The sequence below is a fragment of the Gossypium raimondii genome, chromosome 1 (assembly GCF_025698545.1).
Source record: "Gossypium raimondii isolate GPD5lz chromosome 1, ASM2569854v1, whole genome shotgun sequence".
Taxonomy (NCBI): Eukaryota; Viridiplantae; Streptophyta; class Magnoliopsida; order Malvales; family Malvaceae; genus Gossypium; species Gossypium raimondii.
In genome coordinates, this window is record NC_068565.1 from 10,717,757 (window position 1) to 10,735,082 (window position 17,326).

At 30.7% G+C, this 17,326-nt stretch overlaps 2 protein-coding genes and 1 long non-coding RNA gene across 3 annotated transcripts; 1 reads left to right on the forward strand and 2 right to left on the reverse strand.

The window, feature by feature from the left end:
- Window positions 1-6,386: 6,386 nt before the first annotated feature.
- Window positions 6,387-7,532, forward strand: LOC105787211 (uncharacterized). The gene is made up of 4 exons (XR_008193800.1): window positions 6,387-6,564; window positions 6,871-7,099; window positions 7,238-7,331; window positions 7,457-7,532. It is a non-coding gene; the product is annotated as an uncharacterized LOC105787211 (long non-coding RNA).
- Window positions 7,533-11,561: 4,029 nt separating this feature from the next.
- On the reverse strand, window positions 11,562-12,041 carry LOC105786775 (leucine-rich repeat extensin-like protein 1). Its single transcript, XM_012613256.1, has one exon. It carries the CDS (start codon window positions 12,039-12,041, stop codon window positions 11,562-11,564), a length of 480 nt encoding a protein of 159 aa, XP_012468710.1.
- A 391-nt stretch (window positions 12,042-12,432) lies between these two features.
- On the reverse strand, window positions 12,433-16,737 carry LOC105781814 (nudix hydrolase 10). Its single transcript, XM_012606343.2, has 9 exons — window positions 16,524-16,737; window positions 15,691-15,879; window positions 15,306-15,371; window positions 14,992-15,129; window positions 14,810-14,887; window positions 14,663-14,713; window positions 14,533-14,567; window positions 13,061-13,169; window positions 12,433-12,894 (listed from the first exon to the last, which is right to left on the reverse strand). Exons 2-9 carry the CDS (start codon window positions 15,877-15,879, stop codon window positions 12,664-12,666), a joined length of 897 nt encoding a protein of 298 aa, XP_012461797.1. The 5' UTR covers window positions 16,524-16,737; the 3' UTR covers window positions 12,433-12,663.
- Between the last annotated feature and the right edge of the window lie 589 nt (window positions 16,738-17,326).

The following is a 17,326-nucleotide window of genomic DNA, read 5'->3' on the forward strand; positions in this document are numbered from 1 at the left end:
CTCCAAATGTAATTTTTCCTCCACTTTTTGGATTTAGTTCAATGAAATGACTCTTGCTACCAGTTATATATCTTGAGCATCCACTATCAAGGTACCATGTAACACCCCCAACCCGTATCCCTCGCTGAAACTAGGTTACGAAGCATTATTGGAGTTTATAAATCAAACAGACAGAAATTTCAAACATTTCATATCATCAAAACAAGTCATCAAAGCATCATTTTAATCCAAATTATAAACATACCAAATCCAAATCAATTTGCGTAGTTCATGAGCACTTAAACATATAATTAAATTCAAATGCACCTATCTAGATTTAGTTAAATTTATCATGTCATAATATGGCTTCAAAAGCAAACACATATTTATATGTATAAAACCAACCAAAATTAAATTTATAACCTCATTTACAATCAAACCACAAAATAACTATTATTTAAACACCCTAAGTACAGGCCGACACAAAGGATAAACATCACCACATTTGAGTTTGGGATCGTTGTTGGATGCTGAATCGACGATCAAAAGTTAAGTACCTAACCTGCGTACGGGAAATAAAACCGTACGCTGAGTATAAACTCAGTGGTATTTCTATAATCCGAATATTTAAAGATAAGAAATTACAAATATACAATTGAAATATAAACACATATTAATATTTAATTATTACAACCATGTCATATTTCATTTGTTTCACAAATATCTCAATTCTCATACTTGCTATATAAATAGCTTTTCACAATTTATTTCACGTTTTATTATACAATTACAATATTCATTCCATAGTCATTTCATGAGTATATAACTCATATATTCCATATATTTGAAACATATTTCACATTCTATTTTCAATTCACTATTTCACTTCCATTTCTCATACCATACCATTTCAATATAAATTATAAATCTTTATTATTCATTTACCCCTATTAACACGACTTGGACGCGGATGGATACACAGATCAAACCAAAACACATTAGTTTGGCACTCAGTGCCTCATTGGATAATTCGAAGTAATAATTTGACACCCAGTGTCTCATCGGTTAAACCGAAGTAAATTGGCACCCAGTACCTCATCGAATTAAATTCGAAATAGTAAATTGACACCCAATGTCTCATCGACTCGAAGTCGAAGAAATCTCTGAACTCTTCCAATCCTATGGCATGGCATCTATATCCAACTCAGCCCGATACAGTTAATAGGATTTCAATTCACTTTTCAAATACAACCAATATTCATTTCATTTCAATATATATATTCAATATATATACCAATTCAATCAATATAAATTCAATAAATTCATCACAATAATTCTCACCTCAACACTTACCATATGCATTAAATGAATTATAACAATTAACAACTAAATTCGGATTATAGAAATACAAACCAGAAATTCCGAGCTATTCTTCGTCGACTTTATCTTTTCCCTTTTTAGTTGAGGATTCCAGTACGATGTTAGCTACGGAATTAAAACAATTAAAATTCATCAATACAATACAGTTCAATATCATATTGTATATTTCAAATTTTACTCAACATTTGTCTAAATTATAATTTAGTCCCTAAACCGAGACTAATTTTATTTCATCACAATCAATTCTATATTTTCATTCAATTTCCACTTTAAACTAGATTTAACTCTCTAATTTCACTTAAATCCCTAAATTTTGAATTTTCACAATTTAGCTTCTATTCCTCAAAATTTACAATTTGTTCTACAATTCAATTCTTTTTCACTTCTAACTTAAAAATCTATCAATTTAATCCCTAATACTAAAATTATTCAACATTAACAACATTTAAAAACTCAATAATTTCTAAAATTTTGACATGGGTCAGGTAGCATTTAATACCGGGATTCCAAAAACATAAAAATTACAAGAAAAAATGATTAAATTGACTAACCAATTAAATTTGGAACTTTTGAAACCCTAAGGCGCTTCGTCTGTTTTTTTCTCCTTTTTCTTTTTTTTCATTTTACTTCTCTGTTTTGTTTCTACCTTTCTATTTCTATTTCTTTTTTTATTTTGTTTGTTTTATATGCAATTTAATCCTTATACCTAATTACTCTTAATTTATGGTTTTTGGGATATGACAAATGTATCATTCTACCAATGAGTACATTTATATCTCTACTCGTGGAGTCAACTACTCCGATAGCCAAGACTAGCCATCTCCCCAATTCGAATTGTAGACAACATAATAATCATTCTCAGTATTTGAATCAAATGCTCACTTTGATTCTTTTACGGGATTACGAGCTATTTTAGATTATCTACTGAAGTAATTTTTCTTTCTCGCAATGTAAACATTCTTTACAATGCCACTTATCTTCAGTTTGAACTTTAGACAATCAATGATCTAATATTTGCTTGCCACAATTTCGCTATGCATGCAAAATGTAAAAGGCATAATAGTGAAATGTGAAATTAACTTTATTTATTTATTCATCATTCAAATAAATAGAAAACAGTTACAAGTTTACTACAATATGGGCACATTTTCCAACAACAACATCAAGAACTAATGCCATTAAGAAGGTCAACTAAAGAAAGGTTTATAATGGCTTTAGTGACGTATTTTGACTTTGAGCTACATCAGATGGATGTCTAGACTACGTTTCTCAATGGCGACATTGATGAGACGATTTATATGGTACAACTAGAAAACTTTGTGTTCGGTGATGCAAAGCCAATGGTTTGCAAGTTAAAGGAATCCATTTATGGGTTCAAGAAAACTTTTCATCAGTGATATTACAATATTCACCAAGTGATTATCTCATTTAGTTTTTAGATGGCTTTGGTTAATGATTTTATACATCACAAGTTTAGTAGGAGTAAGAATGGTCTCAATCAATGCCTTAAGAATGATGTTAAGATTATGAAAATGCATAAGATTCTCTACATTTCAGCAGTGGGAGTCTAATGTATGTTCAGGTTTGTACGCATTTGGATATTGCGTATATTGTTGGGATGTTGTGCAAATATTTCAGGAGTTAAAGTATTGATCATTGGAAAGCAACCAAACGATTCATTCATTATCTTCATAAAACAAAACATTACATGCTCACATATCGGAGGTCTAATAAGTTAGGAATCATTAGGTACCCAATTGTGATGGAATATGGATGCAAAATTGTCATTAATGTGCAAATTATAACAATAAATAACAATCCTTTATTCCAATAACAACAGTAGCACATCAAAGTTTAAACATATAGACTTTAAATTCCTCGTTGTTAAAGAAAAAGTTTCGAGTGATTAGATGTCTATAAAACATATTGGGACAACCTTCATAATTGCGGATCTACTCTAAAAGACTATCACCCTATGTTTTTTTTATGAGCACACTGCTCATATTGGTGTAATGACATTTGAGGATGTTCGATTTTAGTGGAAGTTTGTAATTTTAAATGTTTACAGATTTTTTTTTCAGTGGGAATTCTGTTATAGACACATTTTTAGTTATTTCAGTTTACGAATTCTAAGGTTATTTTCTGCAGAAATAAGGAATATCTAATTTATTCACACTTTTTGATTTTTGGTAAGAATTGATCTCACTAAGGTTTAAGGAGGACTAGTTGGAAATAGGCATGTTTAAGATCACATTACATGTAATTTCCATGCTACACATCCATACTTGATTTATGTCATTCAATTGTGTTAATATATGTGATCAAGGATGGATTTAGCTATGATATATGTAACGAAAGTCACATTGGTTCTATGTTAACATAATTAATGGACGAGATTGTTTGGAATATCTTTTGGATTTAATAGGTTTTAAGCTCATAAGGTTATATAATGACATGTAATTGTAAAGTAATTAGTATATATATGTAGTCCAAAAAGAGATTATTAGAAAAATATGGGCATCGCATATATAATAAGAATAATTACATGTTATTATTTACTATCATAAAAGGTTAACCCAATTTAAAATGATCCAATTTGGTTAAGGCTTATTGGACTTCAGTTATTAAATAAAGTATGAGTCAAATCTATGTAAATACTCTAATATCTAATTTCTAATTGATGATGGGCTGATTAGAAACTAAAATTAATGTGCAAAAGTTATATATTAGTGTTATGATCCCCAAATTATCCATACGTAATTTTTCTAACATTCCATCTTCAAAAAGAAAAGTCACATTCTTTAAATTACTTAATCTAAAATATCAAAACTATAAGATTTGAATATTTCAATAAATCAATGAATTCATATACACTTCTACATCTAATTTTATTTTTGAAAATCGACATAACATATCCTAATTTATTAAATTTTGTATTAAAATTTACGTTGCTAATATTATCTTCAAAACTAGATTGTATGTACTTATCTAAATCTTTGAAAACCAATGGAAGAAAAGAGGGTCTCCTTCTTTAAAAAAAAGAGAGTCGCATTCATTACACCAAAACAGACTTTTAGCGGCATTTTTAGTGGCGTTTGGACAAAAAAACGCCGCTAAAAATTGAGCATTAGCGGCGCTTCTCATAAAACGCCACAAAAAATCTAAACCCAACGGCATCGTTTTTGGACCTTCTAGGGCTTTAGAGGCATTTTTAAAAAAGCGTCGCTAATGCTCAGAGCTTTAGCGGTATTTTCCAAGAAGCGCCGCTAATGCTCGGGGCTTTAGCGGCGTTTTTAAAAAAGCGCCGCAAAAATATTTTATCTGTCTATTTACTATTTAATTTGTTTAATTATATTAATTAAAATTCAATTTATTTTTAATTGAATATTTGTTAAATTTTGATAAATTTGAAATAATGACACGTAGAAATAATTTAAAATAAAAAACATAGAAAAATATTTGTTAAAAATAGAAAAATTAAAATACTATTATTTAAAATAATTTTAGAATTTTTTGGGTGCATGACTGATTGATTTTTAATTTATATATTAAATAATTTCATATATAATTGCAAAAGATACCATAGTATTAATTTTAAAATATTTAATTAATTATCATTATAGTTTAGGGTTTAAAATATAAGGTTTAAGGTATATAGTTTAGGGTATAGGGTTAATTTATGATTTAAGGCCGGTTTAGGAGTTACAATTTTAAGGTTTATAGATTATGGAATTAGGGATTATGGATTATGGATTATGGATTAGGGATTCTGGTTTAAGGGTTGTGTTTTAGGGGTTAGGGGTTAGAGATTAAGAGTTAGGGATATATTTAAGGTTTATGGATTTAGTGTCAGGTTAGGGCTTAGGGTTTAGGTTAATTAGTATGTTTTAATTTATATTAAATAAGGTTTAGGGGTTAGGGATTTGGGATAAGGTTTAGGGTTTAGATTAATTAGTGTTTTTTAATTTATATATTAAATAAGGTTTATGGGTTAGTAGTTAAGGGTTTAGGGTTTGAGGTTTAGGATTAAAGGTTATGAGTTAGTGATTTAGGGTCTAGAGATTCGGGGTCGGGCTAGGGTTTAAGGTTTAGATTAATTAGTATTTTTAATTTATATTTTAATTAAGTTCTTATATAATTGTAAAAGAGGAGTTAGGGTTAAGAGTTAGGGATTTAGGATTTAGAGATTTTAGGGTCGAATCAAGGTTTTGGGTTTAGATTAATTAGTTTTTTAAAAATATATTTTAAAATTTAATCTAAATCATTTGATATATTTAAATATTAGTTTAAATAGAATTAATAAATAAGTCAAAAAAGTATTGATATATATATGGATGGATATATATTTAGGTACGTATAATTAATTATTTTGGATATATAGGACCAAAATTCTAAGAAATGAAATAAAAATACAAACAAAAAAGACAAAAAACCTAAAATTTATAATTTTATATAATTCTTATATTTTAGAAATGAAATAAATTAAAGATTTTGTGGCATTTTTTGTAAAAAACGCCAGAACTATGCATTAAGCTTAATAAAACGGCACCGTTTATGATTAGAACTTTAATTTTTAGTGGCGTTTTTATAAAAAAACGCCGCAAATATAAGCAATAGCGGCGTCTTTATAAAAAAAGCCAAAAAAATTTATTTTATTTAAAAAAAAAACGCGCCTTTTTATCCAAATTTTCCCCCACTGAACCCCTTAATTTTTTCCCCTCTTCTTCGCGGTCTGTGAGGATTTCGCTCCTTCACCCTTTTCAAACTCATTTCTTTCTCCTTTCTTTCTTTTTCTCGGATATTCTTTCTCCCTCTCTCCAAAGTTCTTCGATCCTTTCCGTCTCCTTTCCGTCTCCAAAGCTCTCCAAAGATAGCTGCATATGATTCGATTAGAAACTGGATATTGCAAGGTTCTCCAAAGTTAAATAAATTTATATTTAATTTCTCTAAAAAAGATTATTACCATTTTCCCCAATCTCTTTCTCTTCCTAACAAAAAGGGGTCGTTTATCTTGTTCCGTTTCAATTTTTTAGGGTTTCGTTTAATCAAAGGCCGTTGAAGGAGGACGATTTAATGGCAGCGATGACGACGCAAGGGATGGACCCAACAGTAGTAGACGATATAATTAGACGGCTGACGGAAGTTCGGTCAACCAGGCCAGTGAAACAAGTTTGCTTGAACTCGAAGCACCCATCAAAATTTGCAGTAAAGTTTTTGGGCTTTTTTTTTTAATTTTTAGCTTTATGTTTCGTTGGGGATTGTTATTAGAAAATATTTTGTGGGTTTTTAAAGCTTAATTTATCGTTTTTCTAGAGGTGGAAATTGGGTTCCTGTTGTTTTGTTTTAACTGTTTGATTGATATATGAAGTAAATAAAATCATATATATGACATGTTTGAATATGATTGTAAACTCGAATGAATAGAAATGGAGATATCATTCAAATGGGACTTAATAGTAGTACCATCATTTTCCTGTATCTTAATTGTAAAATTTTTGTTTGTGTTTTTAGGTGACATACATGGGCAATATAGTGACTTACTAAGGCTGTTCGAGTACGGGGGTTTTCCTCCTCATGCTAATTACCTATTTCTAGGCGACTATGTTGATCGTGGCAAGAAGAGTTTGGAAACTTCTGGAGATAACTGAGAAGTGGAACATGGTTTGTCTGTAAAATTGCAAGTTCAAAAGTTAATTCTCCAAGCTACATCACATGAAAATTTGTGCCAGAACTATGTTGGGTATGATGCTCTGCTATTTTACTACTTTTCTTGTTTATATTTGTGGTGCATGTTTGTCTATATACGTGTTCTAGAATTTTGTTGAAGGGTATATATTGGATTTTTATTTACATAGTAGGATATTAAAATGACAAACAGGAAGGCACCTCAACATATTTTGAGCATTGTTTTCGGGTTCAGTAGCAGCAAATGATGCCAATGTGGCTGAGATTGGTGCGGTGAAGATTGCTCTGTAAGTATTTTTTAGCTATGAACTGGAAGATTAATGATTATTTATTTATTGAACTTGGTTCATTGGTGGTGTTTTCTTGGTGTGCTAACAAGGTAATGAGACCATGGTCTTCCATTTATGTGCAGATAATTTACAGCCATAATGTGAATCTGATGTCCATCTATAAGGGATTGTCAGATTAAGTGTCAACCTTAACTAGAATGATACCCATAGGCCTTCGCATGGACAGTTTTTTAGGCCTTCGAATGGCTCTTTCTTCTTATTTTTTTCTATGATTTTTTTGTGTTTTTTGTTTAGAAGGAAAAAGTTAGTTTGTCCCTTATTTGCATTGCAGGTATGTTAGATTATAAAATTATAAAAAATTTGAAGGTAATCCATTGAAAGGGGTGGAGTCCCTGTATTTCGTGAAATACAAATTGGGCATCCATGTATGTATTGATGTTTATTACTTGAAAAGCAAGGAGTTTAGAAGGGTTGGTTTATTTATTAATACAAATTTATTCAATTACAGGATGGTACTGAAGGAATAAATCTCAAAATTTGTGCTGCTATTGCTATATATTTTCTTAATAATATTTCAGGAAATTTTATATTTATTACTTTAAAATATTGATAATTGAGGAAATAAACTCTACTGATTAATTGTGTTCATAATATTTGGAATAAAAAAAGTAAATTACATTGCTACAGCATGCAATGGTAAGTAGAGTGTCTGTCGAAGTATAGACCAGTAATAGAAATCACCTTGGGGTAATCTAACTCCTGAAATCTGAAGTTCAACAGAAGCATGTCATGACATGATAACAAACAAATTTCTTATACATAATTTTTTTTCTTGATTTATTTATGTGTTCTTGTTACTGTAAAATTACATATACAGCATGAATTAGTGTAAAAAGAAAAAAATGATTCAAGGGTAAGCGTTGATGAATTTGTTCACATTTTAATGTGCATTCTGGTTTTTACTAAGGATAGTTACTAACATATCCAGTTTCTGAACTGGATACAATGTGTTTCTTGTTGAAAGTTTCTTGCTTATGAAGGATACCTTACAGAGGGTTCTGTTTCCCCACTACTTTAAATATTTTGCTTGTTCTTCAAGCATTTGGATCTGATAATTTCACTGATATTGCAAATTTCCATCCTAAGTTTGAAATTTAAGTGTCAACTTGTAATATACTCGGTAACATTTTGATGGTACTTAGAATAATAGTGCATAATGGTCATGTTCATCTTTTGTAGGTTACTTGTGTTGAAGAAGAAGTCGTCTTGTCCCAGAAGCTCGCATTTTGCTCTATGCTAAATAGAGTATACCTTGGTTTTCAACTGCAATAGAAGTGCAAAAGCCTTGTGCAGACCCTGGAATTTCTGATTCTTGACCAAAGTCCTAGATGACATAGACTTTGCCTCCAATCTTGAGGTGGAAAAGAGTGCCAATTGCAGCGCCAATGAAACTAAAGATGTTGCTGATAGAGCTTCAACTTAATTCTCTTGCGATGTGTATAGTCATAGGCAGGTTCAACTAGTCAGTCTGTTTCTCATATGTATTATTTCTTTTAGTTTTGATTCCAAATTTTTATTTTTGCTTTAATATTTACGACAACTTGAGTTCTAACTTTTGAATTTTAATTGTGTTATTTAATTTGTTATTTTAAATTCTAAAATTAAATTCATTAATTTTTATATTTAGTTTAAATAATATTTTTTATTTATCCTTAAAAGTATATTTAAAGTTCAAATTTAAAAAATAAAACATAATATAATATTTATCATAAAAATAAATATTATTTAATTAAAACAATTTTTTTAAAAGGTTATATTTTTAGCAGCGTTTTTTGCAAAAACGTCGCTAAAGGTCATGGTCTTTAACAGCGTTTGTGGGAAAAGCGCCGCTAAAGGTCTTGGTCTTTAGCGGCGTTTGTGGGAGAAATGCCGCCAAAGGTCTTGGTCTTTAGCGGCGTTTGTGGGAGAAGCGCCACCAAAGGTCTTGGTCTTTAGCGGCGTTTGTGGGAGAAGCGCCGCTAAAGGTCTTGGTCTTTAGCGGCATTTTTTTCGGCGATTGTCAAAGCGCCGCTAAAAGCTTGTTTTGGTGTAGTGATTGTTTAAATTACTTAATCTGAAACATCAAAATTATAAGATTTTAAGAAATAAATAAATTTATGTACACTTTTACATCTAACTTTGTTTTTAATAATCTAACCTAATATGTCCCGATTTATTAAAATTTTAGGTTGTTAATATTATCTTCAAAACTAGATTGCACGTACCTATATAATTGTTTGAAATGAAATCGAAGAAAAAGATTTTGGATGTTTGGAGTGTAAAATCTTAAAAGGAATGTTGAAGACTATGGGTTAAGTTCAAGGAATTTATGACTGGTGCGGTCAGATCTAAATTCAGCTGTGTGGGTGTGGATATCAAAGGATAGATCCTTCCATTAATGGCTAATGGTCAAAGGTGATATAGATTGCAGAGCGCCAGAGGGAATCTAAACCCAGTCAAAGGAATCGTTAATAATAATAAATGTCGGAACAAACGCTTAAGAAATTCTCAACAGTCGTTTCACAGGTAAAAATTATCATAGAATTTTTTTAGGAAGGGTGTGATTGTATTTCTTCACATTTTATTTAAAAAATAAGACAGTTAATTTATGAATATTAAATTAAAAACTAAATAAGTTATTTTGGTTAAAAATTAATTCTTGCACATTAACATGCATGTTATTGACCGATTATTCAATCAGTCATGATATTTTTTATAATATTTTTATCTCATCGCTATTTGATCTAATATATATGAATAATCTCTATACAAAAAAATTAATTTACTTTTTAATCTAATATACATATAACTAATTTACTTCTACTTTAAAATAAATAAGACAAAACTAATTTAACTCTTAATATAAAAATTTGTATGTTATTTTAATCTCATCTCGGTAGATCTTATCTTTTTGTCTCAGATATTAATACATGATATTGATGTATTTATTATTGTTTTAAAAATATTTATTTATGAAAAACATTTATATATCAAATATAAAATATCCATTACCTAATCTTTAATAAATCCAAAATAAAGAACAAGAAAATCTATCTTAACTTACAACATCATCTTGTAGATTATTTTGTTAATTAAAAATAATAAGTGAGATATTAGTTTTTGCTTTATAATGACTACATCTTACAGTTTCAATTTATTACTATGTTATTCTTTATATCGTATAAAATGTCGATAGAATCTCTACATGGACTAAGACTGCGCTAATACCAAATAAAATAATTATATTGATATGTACTCAAATTCTAAATCTCAACTCCAAAGAAATACTCTATGTTAAAACACACACACACACACACACAACAAATACTCTTAGAAGTTGATACGAAAAATAGTCTTAATAAAATATTGACATAATAATTTTTTCCTAAAAAATCATTTTAATCCTTCATTTATTCTTTTTATCTCTTTAACTATTAAATTTATATTTTGTCAAATCACCTTAAAATGAATAAAATGTTAACTTTACTAACATTGTATACATGTAGAATGCCACGTAAATGAAAAGTCAACATTTAATTAATTTTAAAGTTTAAAAAATACTTTTATATATATTTTAATGATTTTAATTTTAAAAATTAATTAAATCTTGACATATTATCCATATGGCAATCCATGTATATATCAAAGAAACTTAGAAAATGTCAATTTTCTCATTCATTTTGGAGTGATTTGAAAAAAAATATAATTTTAAAAATTTTAAAAATTAAAATGATTTTTAATAAAGTGGAAGAGGAAAAAAGTCTAAAATATTTAAAATTTATATAAAATAATACATTGAATATGTGAATCCATAATTTGGGAATATAAAGTTTTCTTTTTCAAGTCCTTGCGTTGCGTGTGAAAAAGTCAGAAAGGTAAGTTAGGACATTAATGGAAACTAAGGTCCTCCTTCCACTTGGCAGAGACTACACACTCACGCTTTGCATAACGAGAGTTCAAGATTCTCTCTATTTCTATCTCTCACGAACATGCTCGCGAAAACCGCAAACCAATTATTAGAAAAAGGCAACTCCAGTGCTGAAATACATACATCACCATCAATTCATTACATGCAGACTCAAAAGACTAAAACCTGATCTAATGAAAATAAACATGTCTTTTATTACAAAACAACTACAAGCTTTTTTAAGAGATTTTCTGTGCTTGTTGACAGCAAAACAAGAAAAATTAGCGCATAGATAGAGCTAGAATAAAACAGCAAAGTATTACAATGGAAAAGGTGGAAACGGGTGAATAAGGAGTAGGTGAATGGTCAACAACAGGCTGGTAGTATTCATTAGGATTTGGATGGGAAGGGTACTTGCAACACTGTACTGGAACTGGTGGAGGGGGACAGTTAGCTTGTGCTGGACGTGATGGCGGAGGTGGAGCTCTATATGAAGGATAGGTGGAAATAGACGAGGGTGGTGGTGGTGGCGGAGGAGCTCCATATGAAGGATAGCCAGAAAAAGATTGGGGCGATGGAGGAGCTCCATACGAAGGATAGCCAGAAAAAGATTGGGGTGATGGAGGAGCTCCATACGAAGGATAGCCAGAAAGAGATGGTGATGGCAAGAGTGCACTAGAATCCTCCCCGCCGAAAACCATGTAATCAAGGTTGAAGGCTGATATCCAAAGCGCCACAAGGATGACAAATGCTGGACGCATATTTTTCCTTGACTACAGAAAGTTTCACTTCAGAAAAAAAGAAGAAACCGATTGTTTAGTCGAGGGGAATGACAACCAGTGAGTTTTATGGGATTGCAAAACGTAAAGACACTTTATAAACCGTGGCTCTCACTACAGGTTTTGCTGTCGTCTTTCGTCCTTTTTTTTTTCTTCATTCCGGGTCTTTTGCCGCTTGGCACACCACCTGTCATTTTTATGAAGAGGTGCTCTAGAAGCTTAACTTATTTAGATGGATCCGAAGTTTGTATCTCTAGAGATACATTTGAAGATGACAATTTTAAAAGACTTGTGAATACTCAAAAAAAGATAATTTTGATTTGTGTTCTCACAACACAACCTATAACTCGTGGACTAAACCAACTCAATTGACTAATCAATGTTTAAAGGGTGATCTATATCTATAATTTCATAAGATTTCTTTAAAATATTCAGCAGTAAGGATGACAAAACGCATATAATCAATGGTCAAATTATACAAGAGATAATAACTGATAACTTTTGGTCACGGCTGCACCCTTTCTTTTATCAGAAAGAGGATGGAGAATTAAGGGATCAATATATAAAGAAGGAATAAAGTAGGCTAGCAGATGATATGGTACCATCAACCCAATTTTACATTTATGCATGAGTTGTTAGCAGAACTTGACTTGTCCAGATCCTTGTTGTTCAAATAAAGGTAAGATGGTTGGTCGCTGAACATTGATAATGTAGGCCTTGGAGAAAACCCAGCATAGTCTCTGTCTACCTTGGCTAAGCATAATTCGTTAATGTATTTGAAAAGCTCGTGCTTTTGGGCAAAAGGTTGAGCAGCATATTCTTCAAACGGCATCCACTGAAGGAAACAAAAAGAGTAAACATATAAGATGAAAGGTGTCTAGTAAATGCATGCCTACTATATGTATCAGGTCTGTGAAAAGTGGTCGTACACTTATCTTCTCTTTATTCAGAACTAGCTAGTGAATTAATAGGATATACTCTGCAACACAAATAAGTTGTACCTGAACTGCCTCAATTTCCAGCTCTTGCTTCTGAATATCAAAAGATAGTGGACGCAACATGCATAAGAAAAATAGATCTGATTTCTCGAAGAATGTCTTGTGCGATTGACTGAATTTAAGAACAAGATATCAAAACAAAGAATTTAGTGAAGGCTGAACCGCTGGAGTATTGATGATGAACATAAGCTTAATAAATCTGGGAAAAGCAATGTCAACAAAGAATAAAAAACTCCTGAGAAATTCAAATACATAAGCATGAATTGTAGAGTCCGTGGATTAAGTATCGTTAACCTTTAAAGCAGTATTTTCGCAAAAGCTAATGACCAAAATTTAGGCTCATTGGAAATACTGTACTAAATATGCTTGTCGCATCCACAAAGGAAAAATATCAGCCCAACTTTTATTTTTGTAAGGGTGAACATTTGAAAAAATTTTAAAAATTTGAATTAATCGAGTAGACTAATTATATTATATCACCTTAATTTAATTCAATTTTTTGAATTGAATAGAGTAAAATAGATTTTATTTTGAATCGAATAAATTTATTTGAATTAAATTAAAAATTAAACTAACTGAGATCTTGTTGACAACATAATTAAATTCCAAGATAAAAGAAAAATATTTTAAAACAAAATAGAAAAAAAACAAGATAATTAGTACCATAAAATTAGATTTGATAATTTACTTGTTTAATACCTCAAATTTATCATTTAATTTTTAGATATATATAATTTACCATTTTAAAATTTTTAAATAATTTTTATATTTTTGAATATATATTTATAAAATTTTGGAAAATAAACATTTTATAAATATTCTATTTTTAAACTATTTTATATTTTTATATTTTTAGAAGAATCAATTTACAGATTTTCAAAACTATCAAGGAGTTGAAAGGTATTTACATCAATTTTTAATCAAATTATTCAATTATTTAAGTTTTGTTTAATTAGACTTAAACTCAAATTATTTATTCGAATTGATTCGAAAATATTAAATATGATTAATTTGAAATTCGAAAAAGAAAAAGTAATTTTTTCAAATAGAATAGAAATATTTTCACCACTGAAACCAATATTTCATCCGAATCTTTCCATGCCTATGATTTTAGATTTACAGCCACATTTTCACAGCCATTGGTCAACTCCCAAGTCTTACTAAACCGAATCAAAAAATAAAAAAAACGTTATCAAGAGTGCATTTTCTTCGGTATATATAATATGAATGAAAAACTAATTTTTCTCTTAACCTTTTAAAGAACTATTAATTTGAGGAGCAGAGGATTTTTGTTTCCCCCAATCAACAAATCGTAAAACTGGTTTGAAAAAAACATGGAGCTATGAGGGGAAGCATAGCATAATTAGTGTTATATATGTGACGTAAGTTCTTTATGTTCAAGTGAAGGTCAAAAACTATTCCGATCACTCAGTTTTAAAGGCAAAAGGACATGTTTAATCATGCAAACACCATACCTGAACCCTAGGACCTCTGCAAATTCTGTGTCAACCTGGGAAAGGACAAAAATAGTGGGTCACACGAAAGCATTAATACTCTTAAATTATATGTAAGAAGAACATATATTTTTACACATTCATCACTTACCCCTGTTTCTTCTCTTACTTCTCTAATAGCTCCCATAAAAATATCCTCTCCCTGTGTGTAGAAGAGCTCATTTGTTATTTAATAGCAACATGAAATCAATTTTCTAGCTGATGTAAAAAGTCCTCATGATGACACTCTGCCACATACCTCATCAACAACTCCTGTAGGAATTTTCCATATGCCGGTTCCTCGAAATCGACCACTCTTTTCTTGAACTGTGAGCACCTATTAGCCAAGAAGCAACTATGAGACAAAAAGGTTGATGAATCTGGGAAGAAAAAAGGGGGGCGCACCAACAAATTAGAACAAAATAAAGGGTAATGGAGAACCTCTCTTTTATCATTCAGGATAATTGCACCAACACGTACTCGGTGTGTTACATTTGCAGGGATATTGTTAGGTGTATTAGGAATCCAAGAAACGAGCATGAGATAACTTGGTTCAGCATGGTGGTACCTGAACCCCTCCTAAAACCAGTGTAATGTGTTTCAAAGCAGTCAAGACATCATAAGTCTCAAGCTCAGAGGATAAAACTGTTCACAATATCAAAGTTCAATATTCAAGTAAAGCTAAAACATACATTCAAAGTTTATTCTACTAGTTGGAACAGTGTAATTGCATAATATATACAAGTATAGGTTACCTTCACGGTAGTTTCAACTAGATGCACAAGTCCAATAGGCAATTTAATCCAGACTCCCTTTTTACCCTGCATGATAAAAAACCAGATGTTATGAATCTACACTGAAAAACTAAAACTAAGAAACTTAAAGCCCTTGTAGAATAGCAGCGACATAATTAAGTAAAACTGTTGATTCTGGATAAACTTTCACAATTAGAGGTTAGCTAAAAAGATTAAAGAGTAGATTTATCTCCTACTCAGGTTCCATTAAAATTAAGAAAGCTAACAAATAAGGAGAATTTGCACATTTCAATCCCATTCTTCAATTTTAAGCAAGCATCTCAGCTTACTTTTAAGGGAAATTCAGCAAAGCAATAACCAAAATATTCATCTAAAGTTATTACACCTGTTGCTTCCACTGCAACATGGAAGCTCTGAGCACAATAACAAAGGTTTCAGAATCCATATGCTCTTTCATTTCCACAATGACACCTCCATGGCCATCATTGGTAGCAGGAAGCAATTCAGTATGCCAAACTCCATTTCCGCACACCTGGCTTCCAACTACTTCCCTTAAGTCCATCGAAACCGACATCTGTTCAACAATCAATGAATATCAAATTCTCAAATTCAATTTCTAAATAAGATACCAAAATAAATGAAATCCAATTCTTTGGATATCAAATTGTTAAAACATACACTCACACATACATCATGTGAACACTTATACGTTCCTTCATAGATACATAAGTTCATACAGTATCCATACACATATCATACATCATGCTTACGTAAATGATATCACATAATCCAGTTACATAAGCGTATAAGGTTATAAAAGCAGTTAATGCTCAACTACTAAGATAGAATAAGACTCAATATGGATAACCAATAAAATAAAAGATCTTTAAACCAATTCAAGCAAATAAAATAATAATAACAATAACACTGAAACTCTTTTCGGCCACATATTTTAACAAGTTTCTGACTCGGGAAAATAAAAAGAAGATTTGAAAGAAGCTTATTAACTCGTACTCTTTGTGACAAACCAGACAAGGAAGGGACAATTTTAATCTCTAATGGAGTTAACCACTACATGTCACTCAGAAAAGGTCAATAAGAAAAATCTTCAAAAAAATAAAAAGAGGTTAAACTGTGAAGCTGCTCTTGATTATGAGCAATTAACTCAACCTAACGCAAAAAAATTCATCATGAAATTCAAATCAAAGTCAGATTTACCTGCAAAAACAACGAACGGAGACGAGTTTTTTGAAGGTACGTAACGTATAATCAGAGTGTTAATAAATAAATAATAAAAATAAAAACAAAAAAAAGATTCAAATATTTGGTTTCTGGTTTACTGAAATGGAAAATGAAGGGGAAACTTATGGAAGAAAAATTAGAGGGAGTTTGAAAAGTTTGCTTAGTGGTCAGTTATTGCTTTAGCGGGTTGTTGTTATTATTATTATTTATAGGTGAGGTAAAGAGTTGGAGCATGCCATTTATGCCGGGAAAACTACGGTGCGATGAAGTGGATGCTGACGTAATATAGACCCTCAACTTTAGCCGCCCTCATTCATTTTTTTCTTACGTGTCATACACAGGCACAGGGGACAAATTGAACGGTTTTGCATCCTCCCCTGGATTCAAATGCGAATGTTCATCTTATCCAAAATATAAAAAACATACTTTTATTTTGCCTTTGAACATATTTGTAGATTTGAATAAATTTGGATCAAATCATGAGTTTACACAAATAATCCGTGTTCACACCATTTTTTGGATGAAAAACGGGGTCGACTTGGGTTTTGACGAAAACTGATAAAACGGGAGTCGCCACCAATCTTTTTTTATAAGGTGTGATCGGATCACCTTAAAAAGTGGTTGTTTTTAATAAATGATTTGATTTTATTAAAACAACGGTTTTGGTCCACGAAATTCAGAAAAATAGGTTCGGGAGTCGGTTACGCACGAGGAAGGATTAGCACCCTCGATACGCCCAAAAATTGGTACCTAGTTGATTATTTAATGTCTTAGTGTCG